Source organism: Tauraco erythrolophus, chromosome 2 (assembly GCF_009769465.1).
Source record: "Tauraco erythrolophus isolate bTauEry1 chromosome 2, bTauEry1.pri, whole genome shotgun sequence".
Classification (NCBI taxonomy): Eukaryota; Metazoa; Chordata; class Aves; order Musophagiformes; family Musophagidae; genus Tauraco; species Tauraco erythrolophus.
Genome location: NC_141466.1, coordinates 122,021,223 through 122,037,235, shown reverse-complemented (window position 1 = coordinate 122,037,235; position 16,013 = coordinate 122,021,223). Strand labels below are relative to the sequence as shown.

The following is a 16,013-nucleotide window of genomic DNA, read 5'->3' as shown; positions in this document are numbered from 1 at the left end:
TTTTCCTGTGTTGAACTTCATGAAGTTCCACGCTGGCCAGTTCTGTGGTTAGGATTTCTCTGATTACTGTTAGCAAAGATGACCTGGAAAACGTTTTTTGATGTCTGCAGCTGTAGCAAGGCTGAATTTCAAGGTTTTGTGGAAGTAGTTCAGCTAATATGAAACTAGACAAAGGAAGGCAGGAGGCAAAATGAAAAGGAAAAGAAACACTTATAACCTGGAGCAAACTTTTGATAATTTATTTTAATTTATTTTCTCAAAAACGTTAGCATAAAAGGGTTCATTTGCCAATTACTGTTTGATCAGGTGTGTCTATACGAATGTCTACAGGTAATGCAGCAAGAAGCATTCAGTAGTTTACTCCTTTTGATCAAGTTCTTTCAATTGGCTTTCTTTCTCCTTTTCCATGTGAAAGGAAGCCCTTCTGTAGAGTTACCAAGGCAACTGGGAGCTTCTTGGGTAGATGGACAGTTCCTAGTAGAAGCATCATTTAGTAACCTGAAATTCTGTAATTTCTGTAGTTTTTTATTAGCGTTGCCTGTCTTCCTCTAACTTCAGCCCACAAGACTTGGCCTTCCACTTCCGTAAGAGTTGGTCTGTCCAAAGACTGAGGACAGCAGGGTGATTCCTTGGTTGTCTTTTGTATTTCAATACAAATAAAGTAAAAAACAAATAAAGTAAGAACCGAAGAGGTGAGAGGAATGTGGGAGGTAATGCTGATGTAGCACTTTCCATGTTTGTCAGTAGACCATGAGTAGACCATCCAGCTGAGGTATGGGCTTGCTGTTTCTAAATTCCTTATCTTTTTGGTAAGGAATTTAGAAAAAGGAATTACCTTTTTTCTAATTCCTTACCTTTTTTGGCCTCTGATGTGCCCCCACTTCATGATGCACACTAAGTTAATGAGCAGGGGAGGAAAAGGTGATTTTGGCTGAATCTCAAAAGTCTGAATTTGCCTTTTCGGGTTCTGCTGGGGTACAAGGATGTACCTCTTTTCCCAGCTCAACTGTCTTACCCCCTGCAATTGTCTGGTCAGCTTACTTCGAGGGAAGGGCTGCTTCTGTGCTGCTTGCTCAGTGTTTTCGGGACTCTGTCCTGAGTCCTCATTCATTCTTCTTGCTAGTCTTTGCGCATCCATCCTCTAAGTGCTGTGCAGAAGTGATTATGTGAGCAGCTTCAATCTGGGGTGTTAAAATTGGGGTGATGTCAGAGAGACCTTTTACTGGCCCTTGCCAGTTGACTGAACAGTGCATTGAAGAATGCGAAGTGCTAAGTAAATTGCTTCGTATGACTAACATTTTTGCTGTCAAAGCAGCCGAGTGCAAGCACCGTTGAATACTCTTGAGCATGAGACCTAAACTAGAAAGCACAACAGAGTGTTTCAAAGCATCAGAATATTTCAGGTTGGAAGGGACTTCAGAAGGTCTTTATTGCAACTGCCATCTCAAAGCCAGTTCAGCTGTGAGGTCAGGCCAAGCTGTTTAGGGCTTTATCCAGGCCTTGAAAACCTCCAAGGAAGGAGAGTATCGAGCTTCTCTGGGCAGTTTGCTCCAATGCTTGATTGTCCTCACGGTGAAAAGGTTTTCCTTGTGTTCAGTCACAACCTTTAATTTTAATTTATAACTGCTGTTCCCTGTGTGTCCCCTGTGAGGAACCTGGCACCGTTGTCTTGAAAATGTCCTCATAGGGTTTCATAGAGTTCAAGGTAATTGTTTTCTGTTGTTTGCTCATGAATGACTACTTGTGTTTTGTTTGATTTTAGATAAATCCAGGACAGATCTGGAACAAGTACCTAAGGTATGGTTCCTGTTAAGCTTTTATAAGGATTTCTCACGTGTAGTCTTGAATATATGAATGTACTCTCTTTGTAGAAATTTTGTCCGAGCTGATTACTTGAGCTGATTCTCAAGAGGATCTGCAGTGCTCAGAATTTACATAAACTAAGAACAATCTGCTTTTTCTCTCTTTTTGTTGTTGTTGTTTCCTGTGGTCTTGATTTTTGTCTCACTTAAAGTAGAATACAAATGCCATTAATTCTTTCATCTTCAATAGTTAAAACCTCAGAGCTGGGCAAAATTAGCCACTCTGTGTTCTAGGAGGGAAAGGAGACTGAAGAGTTTGATAGAAGCTTGAATATTTCATAGTGTACAACTTAGCGTTAGGTTTAACTGCTTGAATCCTTGAGCAAAGCTGTCTTGCATGTATGCTTGTGGCGTGTATGATGTCTTTTTTTTTGTGATGGGTTGACAAAAGACACAACTCCAGATTCCATTTCAGTCTGAATAATTTTTTCTAGGTACATTAAGAAGTCAGAATGTTAATATGGGTCAGCACCTCTGTGCCAGTTGTGTAGGCTGTTACTTAAATAGCTGTCACTGCAATGTTTAAAGTCCAGGAAACAAGAACATTTGAGTGTGGTGTGATGCTATAGTCCATGTTGAACCTTTTAAAATTACACTTCATAAATACGGGGAAAAGGATACTAATGTCTGCCTGGAAGCTCAAGGTTTATACCAGTTTTGTCAAGTAAAAGTAAAATTATCAGGGAGAATTTTATATTAATAGTTCTCTGAGATGTGTAGTGTTAATTTACATTTTACTGACTCTTTCTGTGACCAGCACATTTGCTGCACTGTGCTAAAGGAGATCAGTTTGAGGCTCTGTTCCCTCCCAGGCAACACTTGCTGCACCCTAACAGCTGGCTGGATCCTCAGTCTGGCAGAAGCTATGGCCCCAAAAATGAGTACATCAGCAGTAGGATGCCCCTGCTATTTAAGAACGTTTGCTCTGATCCTTTAGAGGATACACCTGCAGTTTAATGCTGCCTACGTTTTCACCTTCAGGATGTTTAGATCATCTTGGGTGCTTGGTAACCTCTGTAATTTTGGAGCTGTGACTTCCACTCCTAGGAAGATAAGACTTTGTCAGATCACACAAGCTTTTAAGGTGTAAAGTAAACTGGTTGTAAGGTCTGGAATGAATTTGTTTGTGTGGATAAATGAAAATTTGGTTTTTGAAAATCAACAAATAAGGTCCCTGTTAGCTTCATGAGACAGGATGTGTGTTTAACTGGGAGGAAAATGTAGGAGCGAGGGAGGTGCATTTATTTATTTTGTTTTTCTGTTTCAGATTTTTATGAAACCAGATTTTGCCTTGGAAGATTCCTTAACATTTAATGCCGTCTTACCATGGTCTCATTTTAGTACTGCTGGTGGAAGAGGAAATCGTGATGCAGCTTCCTCCAAGTTACTTCAAGAAAAGGTACAACTTTAATACAAGATGTCGTTACCCGTCGCAGCTGTTACTTACTTCAAAGAAACTCCATTGCAGCTGTTCTGCTTTCTGTTGAGACATCACTGTTGTGGACTTTGTTATCTGTCCTTTTACATCAAGCTGCAGATTGTTAGTAAACAATGCAGAAGCATCTTACTGAAAGAGAACTCTTTTCTCCGTGCTAAGTAAATCTGACTACCAAATCTGGAAAAAAGAATCTGTATTTGGCATAATAACTGCCTCTTCATGACTGCTATAACTTAGTGAAGGAGGTCTATATTGAGAACTTAAGAGTTGTGGAGCTGTTTGTTAGGGAGGAAGAGCAATCCCATGAGAAGGGAAAACTGGAGGTTGTGCGCCGTTTAAGACTATTGCTTTCTCACTTCTCAGGAAAACTCCAGATTCAAGGCACTCTGGTTTCTGTGCTAAAGGAAATGCTAAATCCTAAGGTTTTTGTATGTCATGTCATCTGGAAGGATGAGTTTTTTGCATTTCATAAAGGATTTGAGTGCATTACAGAGCATGAAAGCAGAGCTGTTTCTTTCATATTGGAAATAGAAGTCTTGATTTTTTTTTTGTTAGTTATGTAGTCACACTGTAGAAAATCAGTTAATCATTTTAATGGTGCAAATATCCATAAAATGCTGATAGAAAATCTATGTAATTTTGTAGTCTGTTTTCTAGCGTTAATTATCCCTCCTGTTCCACCTACTAAAGCTTCTAGGAGCTAAGGAGGGGGAAAAAAAAAAAAAAGAAGAAATTAAAAAGTAGTGAAGTACCTTAAGAAAAAATAACATGAAATCTTCCAGAAGGTGTTTCCACCTTTTCTGGAGTTAGTCTTCCTGCTCTTCCACCAGGTCAGGAGGAAGAGACAGGCTCTGCTGGAGGCTAACTTGACCCTTCATTGGTTTGTCCTCCACACCTAAAGTTGGAGGAATAAGTCTTTGGAGTTTCCTGTGGCAGTTGCTGTCTGAACATGAAAAACAGTGTCTGGCACATGCTTTAAACTGGCAGCAGCAGGATGGACACTCAACACGGACTTTGAGCGAAGGAGACCCAGAGCCCTCTCTGATGCAGTGGAGTGAAAATAAGGCTTTGAATAGCCATGAGCCACGCTTCTTTGGAGAGGTGATACAGATACCTAAATAGTATAGAACAGTTCTGTTTCCTCCAAAGCCACAGCCACATGCCTGACAAACCAATGATTACACTGCTTTGTATTACTGAAATGGGCCCAGATTTTGTTGTTTTACTTTTTAAAGGCTCTGATCTGCACGAGTGTAATTTACACTTACAATGTGTAAATAAGCACTCTAGTGCCATAATTATTCTCAGCTCCAGGCACCGTTTTTCAGCAGGATTTTGAAAACCCTGCCTTAAGCACACATACTTAGGCTATTAGTGCTTTTGGACTGCTGCTGATCTCCTTGAACAATTTACCTGTTTTTTTCTTCCTTACCTCCTTCCATGTCTTGCCCTACATTGGGACTGTAAGCTCTTTGAGGCAGGTACTGTCATTTCGTTCTGTTTGTTCTGCTTCACTTAGCGTAGTGAAGGGACTTCAGGCATCTAGTTGGTACAATCACATAAATAAATGATCATCATAACCCCTTCTCTGATCCCTGGGTCACTGTCTGTCTCAGCTTTTCCTGTGGGCTAGGTGTGACACAGCTGGTTGGTGGAGGATGTTTTTGATTAAACGTATTACAAAAAAGATGGGTTTGCATATTGTGTAGATCTCCAGTATTAAATACACGCAGGATGAAAATAACTATAAGAAGGAAACATTCTCCAGCTGATTTTCTTTCTATCTTTAGATGGGCCTTTTGAAATTCTGCATGAGGTTTGAGTGCTTGGCACCTCTTGGAAACCAGGTCATCTGAGTATTAGCATTCAGATGAGCATCCTAATGCCTCAGCCCTTTGAGTTTACATATTCAGCATACGCCAGAACACAGAGCTTTTACAGCTCAAATAATCAGGTGAACCCAGTGGTCTGGTAACTGTTCAACATAGAGAATTTGAATTTCAGGTTCTGAACGTAACAGGCATACTCTTGTCTCTGGGAATGCCACAGTGCCAGTGCACGTGAAATACACTGCTGCCAGAGACGTCCCGAGGATTTTTCTACGAAGAAGATACTACAGCCTTTGAAATGAACAGAGGCATTCCAAAGCCTTGTCATCAAGTGTAGCTGGGCTGCATTTTTAGTAGCTTCAGTGACCCAAAGTGTACATAGTGTATTTGCATATGTATGCTCTTCTTACTTGCAAGCCAGCATCCAGAGCTGTCTCCTGGTTAATGGCCATATTCTGACAGTGCCAGCGTGCAACCATGTGGTACAAAACCTTGGGTATTTTAAAATTAATTGCTTTTCTACCTTGTCATTTTCAAGCAGAAGAGGCATCAAGTCAGCCTTCCCAAAGTGATTTTGAGCTCATTTAAAAACAAATGATCAAACCACAATGGGTAGTTATTTGCTTACTAATCTGACAAAGGCTTTTAGTTTTCATTAAGAAAATTTCTTTGTGATACAGTAAGACAAATACCCTGAAAGTGTATTTGCATAGTGATAAACTCGCCGAGTTGTAACAACACTGGTTGTTTTTTCTCCTCCCTCCTCTTTCTAGCTGAGCCATTATCTGGACATTGTGGAAGTCAATATTGCCCATCAGATTTCTCTGCGCTCAGAAGCATTTTTTCATGCAATGACCTCTCAGCATGAATTGCAGGACTACCTCAGGAAAACCTCCCAGGCTGTAAAATTACTTAGAGAGAAAATCTCCAAAATTGATAAAGTAATGTGTGAAGGATCACTTCGAGTTTTAAGACTGTCACTCACCAGAAATAACTGTATAAAAGCATACAATAAACTGAAATTAATGGCTACTGTGCACCAAACACAGCCCACAGTACAGTTGCTGCTATCCACTTCTGAGTTTGTTGGAGCCTTGGACTTAATAGCAACAACACAGGAGGTGTTACAGCAAGAGCTTCAAGGCATTCACAGTTTCCGGTAGGTAACTATCTAGGAAATGAATAAAATGCAAGTAGAACTAGAATGTGTTGAGCACATTATGTTGGCTGAAGGGGTTTGTTTTATCTTTGTTCTTTCTCGGAGGACCTAGTACAAAATGTAAGTGTGGCATACACAGTGTGACTAATGCATGTGCCAGAGATGATTGTTGTTTTTTTTTAGGAGGGGACGAACTTTTAACATCTAGATGCTTTGTGCTCCATTCTTGTCTACAGGTGTTTTAGGGGTGCAGAGGTGATATCCAAGCAGTGGCTGGACCTTCATCTTGTAGAGCTTGTAGCTCACAGCTGAGAGAGAGAGTTTCCAAGTGGTGTTCTGTGATCCTCATGCATGCAGCACCCCAGAGATTCTTTCTGCACAGCTCCACTCTGGTTCTTGCTACGCAGCTCCACTCCAGGCCTGTGTCTTTAGTGACTGACCTAGGCTTGTGGTGTTACAGGAATATACACGGACCATGTGTCAAATAGGTCAGCCTCCAGCCTGTGCTTGTGCTGGAGGAAGCTTTGCAAGCGAAAGCCAGTGCAAAGCTGTCAAAGCATGGCTCAAAATTGGTCAGATGGGATGTGTTCAGCCATGTCTGCTCTCATGGAGAGCTGTCTTTACAATGGCCAGGGGGTGCTTCCTCTTGCTCCATCCGACTGAGAAATCCGGTTCTGTGAGCTGCTGAAGTTGGGAAGGGAAGAAACAGTGGGAAGGTGCTGCCCAAGCTGCTGATGCTACTATTTTTTCCCCATGTTTGCTACAGTGATGGGAATTACTGAGTCCAAGGTCCTGTTTTGGCTGCTTCCGCTAACAGTGGATGCTTAGAGCTTGACTTGGGAGGTGCTCTTGCACTGGGCAAAGCCCTCTGTGATGTGCAAGAGTTAATACGGTAGAATCCTTTTAGCTAGTGTAAAATAAGCCATCATAACCACCACACGCAGTTTAAAAGTGTTGTATGCAAAGCTGCCACTGTGGTATGATGCTATCAGAAGTAGGGTGTGTTAAATCAGGTCTGAGACTATCATCATCAGCCAGTTGAGGAGCTGCATACTTAGTTTTGTAAGTTGATGTTGGGGGTGGTTTTGTTTTCTTTAGAGGTTATGTGGTTCCTACAACACCCTGGTGGTCCCCAGCTTGCATAATAAAAGCATGGTTGTTGCTCAATAACTGTAATGTGAATATTCAGAACTTTGTACGGTTACTACTCTGTCTGTTCTGATGAGCTCCTTTTCCAACACCCCTTCTAGCTGGTTTGGAAACAGACTCGAATTTTACGTAGAAAAGAGCTTAGAAAAAGTCTTTTAAAAATATATAAAAAATTAAATTAAAAATTAAAGACCTGACAAACTGTTGGAAGGAAAGTTGTTAAAGCTGTTAGTCTTTTAGCTTAGATGGTCCGTCTTCAGACACCTCAGTGTGGTTTCTTTCCTCTTCACTGTTCCTACTCTCAACCATTTGATTATGGTGCAGAGCCCTTGACTGAGTCACGTTTGTATTTACCTTGATGATAGTATGTGCACTTCTACAACCCTGTGACAACATCAATGGCAATGAGTTGTGTTTTGCAATTGAGTAAGCTCCATGCTACGTCAGCAGAGTGCAATTCTGTTGTCATTGTGGTTGGTACACTTGATGTCCCAAGAGCGTACTATTGTTTTAAAATTACACTCAGATATGGATCATGTTTGCAGGTAAATGTTCACCTTGTCTGTAACAAGTAATTTCTATGAACAATGCTTAGTTGGTTGCTTTGGTAGAGTAAAAATAGTGATGTGAGGGGGAAATGCCCCCTCTGCTTTGGATATTAAAAGTTCAGAAAAGTGATTTAAATGCAGCTTAACTCATCACCCGCCCTGGAGATGCAAGTGCAGTTGAGAAGCCCAGAATGGTTGTTCCCAAGTCTCACAGTGGCCTGTATGTATAGCGTGTCTGGAGAAATAATGTGCAATGGAGAGATAGAAATCTGGATAAAACTTTTCAGTAGAATGTTGTGTTTCTTAAAATAAATCTAAATTGATGGCATACACAAACGTTTCCGCTTTTTCCAAGACATACCAAATGGATGCTATTGCTTTGTTCTGAGCAAGAATGCTGCAATTGTCAAGTGAGTTAAATATCCGATTAGCTTCTAAATCAGTATCTCATTTTTCTAAATAATTAGTATCTCTTTTTTTTTCCCCTAAATAATTTGTATCTTATTTTTAAAACTTGTTGCTTCAGTGTTGTGCATGAAAGCTTGTAGAATTTGCTTTTGAACAGACAGCTTTAAATTGAGTCATGTCACAGAATCATTCAATATAAAGCAGCAAGAAGACTACTGGGATCATCCATATACAAAAAAAAAGTCTATTCTTGTTATCCTGTACATAGAAAAAATATAATTTAATTGTACTTACAGCAAAAACTGAAGGCACCTTAGTGGTGCTGTGAAGGAATAAATTGGTGTCTTTAGTCTTGGTTAATATCCCCAGTGATTGCATGTATCAGTCGTAACTGTGTGATTATTGCTTGCTACTACTATAGGATAGAATTAAAATTGTAGAGCTCTTTGACCTTTTAAAGTTCATCTTTTTTAATTTTGCCAAAAAAAAAGGTATTTAATGTTTTAACGAAATTACAAATCTCTACTGCCAGTTTTTACGTTGTTTTCAGAGTCCTTGTTGGGGTGATGGAGATACAGCATTTTTTTTTTTTTTTTGCACAGATATGCTGGCAAACCACACTTTTATACTCTTTTTTTTTTTTTTATACAGTAAAACATAGGTACTTGGAAAAATATTTCTCATTGGTATTTTAAAAGCATTTTTACCCTGCACTCATAATTTTACATCAGAGAATTGTAGTATTCAGCCATTGAAAGGACCTGATGCGTGACTGGTACCTCTTAAGAGGTAATTGCCAGCGCATTGCACTGGAGTATGAATTAAAGTTTGACTTGTTCCTGTGTGTTTCAGGGTGGAGGGGCATTTTTGTTGTTAGGGGCTAGAACATCTCGGGTGAAGTGGTGGCAGCAAGTGCTGGGAACTCTTGTTGGACAGTTCCATACCTGAGGTTTGAGAGGGTAGGTTACGTTGCGTTTCAACGGAGTCAAGCACGATTACAGAAATAATTTACTGAAGAGCGTCTTTATTCTTACCTAAGAAGGAGCATTTGTGTTGTGGGTGTTAGTCCTACAGTAAGTTTTGCAACTCCAGTCATTACATTGCAAATAATAATCTTTATTTTTTTTCTTTTGGGTTCGTTTTGAAATGTCCATGATGCAACTGACTTGGATTTTCTAGAGGCCATTTTTGTTTAAATTAAGTGTTTGAAATGTGTCCACTTTGTCCATTCCAGACAATTCTTGATCAACAATTTCAAAAGCAGGCACATTCCTGATTGTCTTAAAATTAAATTAAATTAATCTGCTGAACTCAGATCCAGCAAGATTAATTCAGTTCAGGCTTCTGGACTTCTGCAGGGAGAAGCTACGCTGGCATGATGCTTCCTCACACCCTGTCACTGACTTTGCTCTACATGGGTTGCAAGGCTGGATCCCGTGGGCTTCGCACTGATACAGCAGTGCTCCTACCAGGGAGTTTTTGCTGCTCTACGCAGGCTAACGTCCAGCTACACCAGCGCTGAGTTAAAACTAGTGAGCCATGTGGGTTCATCCTCCCCATTTTGTATCCAGATTTATATAAAATATCGCAGCTGCTCTTAATTCTTATTGGCAAAGTGTCTATTTTTTTTTTTTTTTTTAAAAAAAAGCAAAAGCAGTCTGAATTTTACAGATATTTGGTGATTAGAGCTGTCGGTGGAAGTTGCAAAGCCTGGAGTGTTTGGCATCTCTGAAATTCCCACTTTTAATTTTATTCTGCTAAAAGTTTCTCTAGCTGTACAACTTTTAAAGACTGGTTTGACCTTTCCGATTTGAGAAGTTCCCTTGTGGTTCTGTATGCCAACAATCTGCAAAATATGGTTTAAAATCTGCAATACACGGAAAAAATATTTCTATTTTGGAGTAGCATAAAACCAGCAAATTTGAAAACTCTTCTGTATTCTCTGAAAGCCATCCTGTCGTGTAAAGCTATTACTGTATCTCAGTCATGTGAATTAAATCTGTGACCACATTAAAAGCTCAAATGTTTGAAGTGAAAAAACTTCCGGACTGATGAGTTGAGGAACTGGACAAGCAAATAAGTATTACTTCTTTTAACACCTATATACTGACAAGCACTGAGTATTCTTGGTTCTGGTTCACTTCGTTGGGAAGAAAAGGTACTCAGCACCATCTAAAAAGAAAGAAAAAAAAGCCCTACATCCGATTTTTACCCTCCATCAATATTCAAGTCCATATGTTTTGTTGAAAGGTGATGGTGCCTCTGAAAAATGCATGGTTTCAGCTGCTCTAACAAGTGAAAGATTTGAGTCCCCCATTAAGCCAGCGTTGATTGCATGGAAATTACCTGCTGGGTTGTTGTTTTCTTCAACTGTGAACTAATGATTCGTTTTCAGGTTGATTACGTAGCTCATATCTCGGTGGCTGTTTTTCTTAGGCATCTTGGCTCACAGCTTTGTGAACTGGAAAAGCTGATAGATAAAATGATGATTGCAGAGTTTTCAACTTATGCTCGCAATGACTTAAATAGACCCCTAGAAGATGATTGCCAAATTCTAGAAGAGGTATGTCTGTTCTTGAAATAAGCTGTCTGATGAATATGTTTGCATGTTTAACATACTTAATTAGCACCAACTAATTCACTCAGGTTCCTAAGCAACATTATCATTTTATACTATTTCTCTTCTTGTCCAGCCCGTGTTCCCCCTGTCCTCCCACCTCTTTTGTGCTGGATAAAATTGAATAATTGTAACTAAACTCATGGAACTGCAATCCAGTCATACTTTATATTTTTTCAAAATGATCAATTCTCTTTTATTTTCTGATTAAATGTATAATGAGTTCACTTCATCACCTCAACGTGTATGTGTAAACGAATGTGGACTGTCATATCTACTTGACTGTAAAAATGCAGTTTTGCAGTGAAAGCTGATAGTTGCATGTTGCTCTCATTCTGTCTCCCTGTGCGTTTATGAGCGTTTCTATCAAGTGTATAGTTGCCCTGAGTACGCGCTTTGTTTGCAGTATATATTCCACATTCCTTTGAAAATCATAAACTTTTGAAGGTTAAGCTATTGTGATTGCTTTCTAGCCAGAAAAGATTTTTCTGGATTTTCCCTGTACTGTTCTTCAGTAATTTCTAGACTCTATTTAAACTGTTTAGTCTTGTTTCATGCTTGAGTTTAACGAACTATAACGAATGGCCATAGCACTTAAATGTTCCCATTTTGCCCTTATGGTTTCTTCCCACCTCTGTGCTGCCATGTGATAGATTCTCACTTGTGCTGGCACGATTGTATTTAGTGTCATTCTTGCTCAGGGTAAGGAAACTCATTAGTCTTTAGAAACATCCATGTTTTTAAGCACAATTGGATGAGCAGAACTAAGGAACAGGCATGAGAGGGGCTGGGAGGAAGTGACAAGTGACTCCTTTAGCTGGTATTGCTGTAGGGACCTTCGTGTAGTTAAAGTACAGCATTAGTCTCAAGGCGCTGAACTGATCTAAATCCTGTTCACCATGTGTTTAATACATGAACTTTTTTACTGCTGTGCAATTTCTTGAAATTGTTTCTTGTCCTCACCTTGATTTTTTTTTTTAGTGTGTTTTTTTTTTTAATTTTCTTTTTTCTTCTTGATAGGAGAGACTTGTATCGCTAGTATTTGGACTTTTAAAACAAAGAAAGCTAAATTTTTATGAAATATATGGTAATGAAATGATTATTACTGCAAAGAACATAATTAAACAGGTAAGCTAAACATTTCTAATGTATCTGACAAGGTTGCCTCAACCCCTTACAAATTATTTACTTAAGTAGTTAAGAACAGCTCTGATGAAGTTTTTTGGTGGCTGATGGTCTCTCATTTAGAGCAGCTGAGCTTGCAGACATGAAGGACTTCCTGAAGCACAGAGGTCTGTTTGCAGAAAAGACCTTCTGGAAGGAGTAGGTAGCATAAGTACAGCAGATCACAGCTTTCTCTGTGCAATTACTGGGTTTTTGAATCTCCTGATTTTAGCTTATTTTGTTTCCCTTCCCTTAACACACAGCTTTCCTGAATAGTATAGTTGTGTCATACGCTATGTTTAAAAAAAAACAAACACCAAACAACCAAACCAAAAAAACCCCCAACCACTAAAACACGCCTAAAAGCCCCTCCCAACCCTCTAAAAAACAAAACCCTCAAGTTCTTGGTGTAAATCAAAAAACTTGCCAATTGAAATTGAAATAATCAAATTCCCAACAAATGCTACATTGCTTCCCTGAATGTTAGCACAGACCTAGCATAGGCACATGATAAAAGGCTGGAAAACATCCTTGCCTTTTTCTGAGAGAGCAAGGTGAAGTAAAGGAGGCAGAAGTGCTTGCCTGTAAAAAAAAACAAAATATATTTTTAAAAAACGAATCCTTGTCTACATTGATGTGGTAGTTTGCCATTTAGAGGATTGTAGCTGTCTTTTCAAACCAAAAATCTTTGTAGATAAAACCAGCTATAACCAACAAATGAATAAAGTTCTGATGACTTCATTGGGGAAAAATGCACGAAATAGTTTGGGCAGTAACATGATAGCTTTTGCTTGCAAACAAAAACTTAGACTGAACTTTGAGCGTGTGTTTGGTACTTTTTAATTTTACTCATCTTGTTTGTTTGCATGCATATGTGAGAATATTTTGTAAGGGGTGTTTTTTCTCCCCTAAGGATATGTGATTATTTCAGGAGTTGTGTTCTGATGTGTTACGAGCCACTTCTGATTTGTGTCTCAAAGGCTGCGAGATAGTCAGGTGGTGGATTTACCATCAGTTGAAGACAGTGTTTCCTGTCTACATAGGATAGCGTGCTGTCCAAAGCTGTGTTGGGAACCCAGCTTTTAAAAGTTTGGAGGAGGAGGATTATTATTATTAGCGTCATGATGATGATTTTGGTTTAAGCCAGGTTGGCTCCCCAGGTCCACTTCACATTGTAGCCCCGTGGTTTTGTCGATCTGGTTGTGTAGGACGAGCCTAGGCGCTGGCCGGTGTGGCCAGTAAACATTGTGGCAGAACTAGAAGACAGACAGTGTGTGCAACTGCACCACCACTTCTTGTGAGGACTTGGTGATGATGTGAGCTCTTTCCTCACTTGACCCCGCTACAATTTGTATGATGTTAAGGACTCCTGCCCCTTGCTGCTTGTTCTCTCCCCCCCGAAAGTGATGGGTGCTGGGCTGAGTTGTTTCCTTGCTCCTTGAAAGATCAGCAGAGTGGAAGCGAGCACTACTTTCTAGTCATGCTGTATTACTCTAAGCCTGGAAAAACAAGAGCATACAGCTGTGTGCAGCTGCTCTGGGCCTTCACTTGAGGTGTAACACCTCCCACTCCCCCAACCCCACCCCCGCTCCCCCCCCAAAAAAAAAAAAAAGTGTGAATGGATAACACCAGTATAAAACTGTTGATCTGCTCATCAGTCTCCACTGGCTTTTCACTTGCCTGTGTTACCAGTCACAAGGAGACATTTTTTCCTTTAAATTCTCTGTTTAGTTGGATAATAGGCAAGCAGTGCTCCCTGTTTTACTGCTCATTCTTGATCATAAAGTGCTTTTCCCATTCTGCTGGGAGTATTTGTCTTTATGTTGGATTTTTCAGGTGTCACCTCTGCAAGTTTAGTCAACTTCCGATGTAAGTTTCTATTGAATAGGGAAAAAAGGATGGGAGTATTTCTGTGTGGTTTGTGCTACATGTTTGCATTGTGACCTATTGTCTCAACTCTCAGATATTTTTCCTTAATAAAGGAAACGGTTTCCTTCCCACATCTCAAATGTGCTTCTTGTTCCAATGCATTGCTGGGCTGTTTTGGTCAGTACTTCAGTAGCTCTTTATTGCCAGGCAGGTGAAAGCGGAGGTGTGTAAGCACTGAACACACTGCATAGTTCAAGAGCAAGGTCTGCTTTTTAAGAAGCTTCTGTACTGACCACTGTTACTCAAAACACAGGTAAAATCCATGTAGTTTGAGACAGCAGCCATCCATCACCGTTTGGATTGTGCATATTCACTTAAAGGCAAGATGAGCTCATACGCTACTGACTCAATTGATCAAGTTATTAATTGACATTTTGAGAGAAAACCCCTAATTCGGTCTAAATGGAGTTGATTTGTACCTAGGACTTACAAGTAATGTGAAAAGAGATCAGCGAACGAATTACCATAAAACAATAGATATGTTTGGAATTAAAATTGATTGTTCTGGAGACTCAAAGAAACTGGCCAGTTTTGTGTGTACAGGTTGAAAAGCAAATGTCCTTTGAGGAAAGGCCACAGCATAGCAATAAAGATGGGGAGGAATCTAGGGACAGAGGCAGGCGGTGCCTGGGAAGCGAAGAGGACAGAGAAGACAGCAAATACCATGTCTGCCAGGAGAGCAGTTGAAACTGGGTCTGCCTTACCAGTTGAAAGCACAGGACTGTAGGTGTGTGCTTCCACGCTTCCCTGGTGCTGTTCCTTCCAGTTTAAGTTGGTTTCCAAGTCCTATATTTAAAGCTGAAAAGGATGTCAACCAACATTTTCCAAAGTCAGTCACTTTGGAATATGTCACAGAACACGGCTTCTATTCTTAAGTTCCTGACCTGAGAGATGTTTTTGAAATGATGCTTAGCATCCATGCTCAGAAAAGCAGGTCTCTTTGGGATGGAGCCACTGTGTCCTCCAGAGCTTAGCACACAGCTGGGAATGTTTTGATCATCTGTATTTTGCAAACAGATGTTTGGGGGGGGATGGTTTTGGGAGTTTCTTCGGGTTTTTTGTTTGTTTGGTTTTTAGAGAAACAAGTTGTTAAATGATACAAATGTGTCTTTCCTTTGTTTTACTTTTTCTTATTTAACTTGAGGATTATTGTGTGTTTTATGAAAGTCAGCAGCAGTTAGAAGGAAGCTAAGATCTTTTTTTGTTTTGTTTTTTCCCCTTTAAATTTGACAGTGTGTGGTTAATACGGTATCGCAGATAGAAGAAATAGATACAGAAGTGGTTGTTAAGTAAGTATACAGCCAGATTTTTTTTTTGGTGGTGGGTGGGGATAGGAGATGGATGGTTTTTAGCATAGATAAATTTACCATTCTAATCTTTGCTTAAATTTCCCTATAATTAAGGATTATCCTTCTGTTTTACCTTAAGTCTCTGCTTCTGTCTGCCTCTGTGAGAATATTGTATATTCCTCTTCTTGTTTAGATTCTAATGTTAGCTTAAATTAAACTTACCTTTAAAATAAATACTGAAATTCTGTGCATCTCATTTGCATGAAGCATAAACTTCTGTATTTAGTAGTATGTAGTGTTTTCTGTATCTCTGAACTACTTGAAAGCATTGCCTGTTGTCATAATGTGGGATTTTGTATCAAAACACGTCGGTAGTTTCAGTACACCCCACATGGATGAGAACAGGAGCTATCCAGAGAGGAGCCTGGACAGCTTCAGCCGTAGCAATCATCTGTCAGGAGCCTCACAACGCCCAGCAAAGGCAAATTTCACGTCCTATGCCTAGGAGGGAGCAACTCCTTTCAACAGGAGAGGCAGGAGCTGGCTGACTTCAGAGCGGCTTTACAGGGCAGGACCTGGGGGTCGTGACGGAGAACAGGTTGGCCGTGGACCATCAGCGTG

The 16,013-nt window shown here is 40.0% G+C and overlaps 1 protein-coding gene across 3 annotated transcripts in view; it reads left to right on the top strand.

The window, feature by feature from the left end:
- VPS54 (VPS54 subunit of GARP complex) overlaps positions 1 to 16,013 on the top strand; it is a 51,996-nt gene that overhangs the window by 14,183 nt on the left and 21,800 nt on the right. For all 3 annotated transcript variants that reach the window (XM_086631853.1, XM_086631852.1, XM_086631856.1), the window contains exons 5-10: positions 1,763 to 1,797; positions 3,130 to 3,261; positions 5,903 to 6,288; positions 10,830 to 10,956; positions 12,031 to 12,138; positions 15,337 to 15,392. In XM_086631853.1, coding sequence (XP_086487979.1) covers positions 1,763 to 1,797; positions 3,130 to 3,261; positions 5,903 to 6,288; positions 10,830 to 10,956; positions 12,031 to 12,138; positions 15,337 to 15,392 — 844 coding nt within the window. The remainder of the gene's footprint in view (positions 1 to 1,762; positions 1,798 to 3,129; positions 3,262 to 5,902; positions 6,289 to 10,829; positions 10,957 to 12,030; positions 12,139 to 15,336; positions 15,393 to 16,013) is intronic.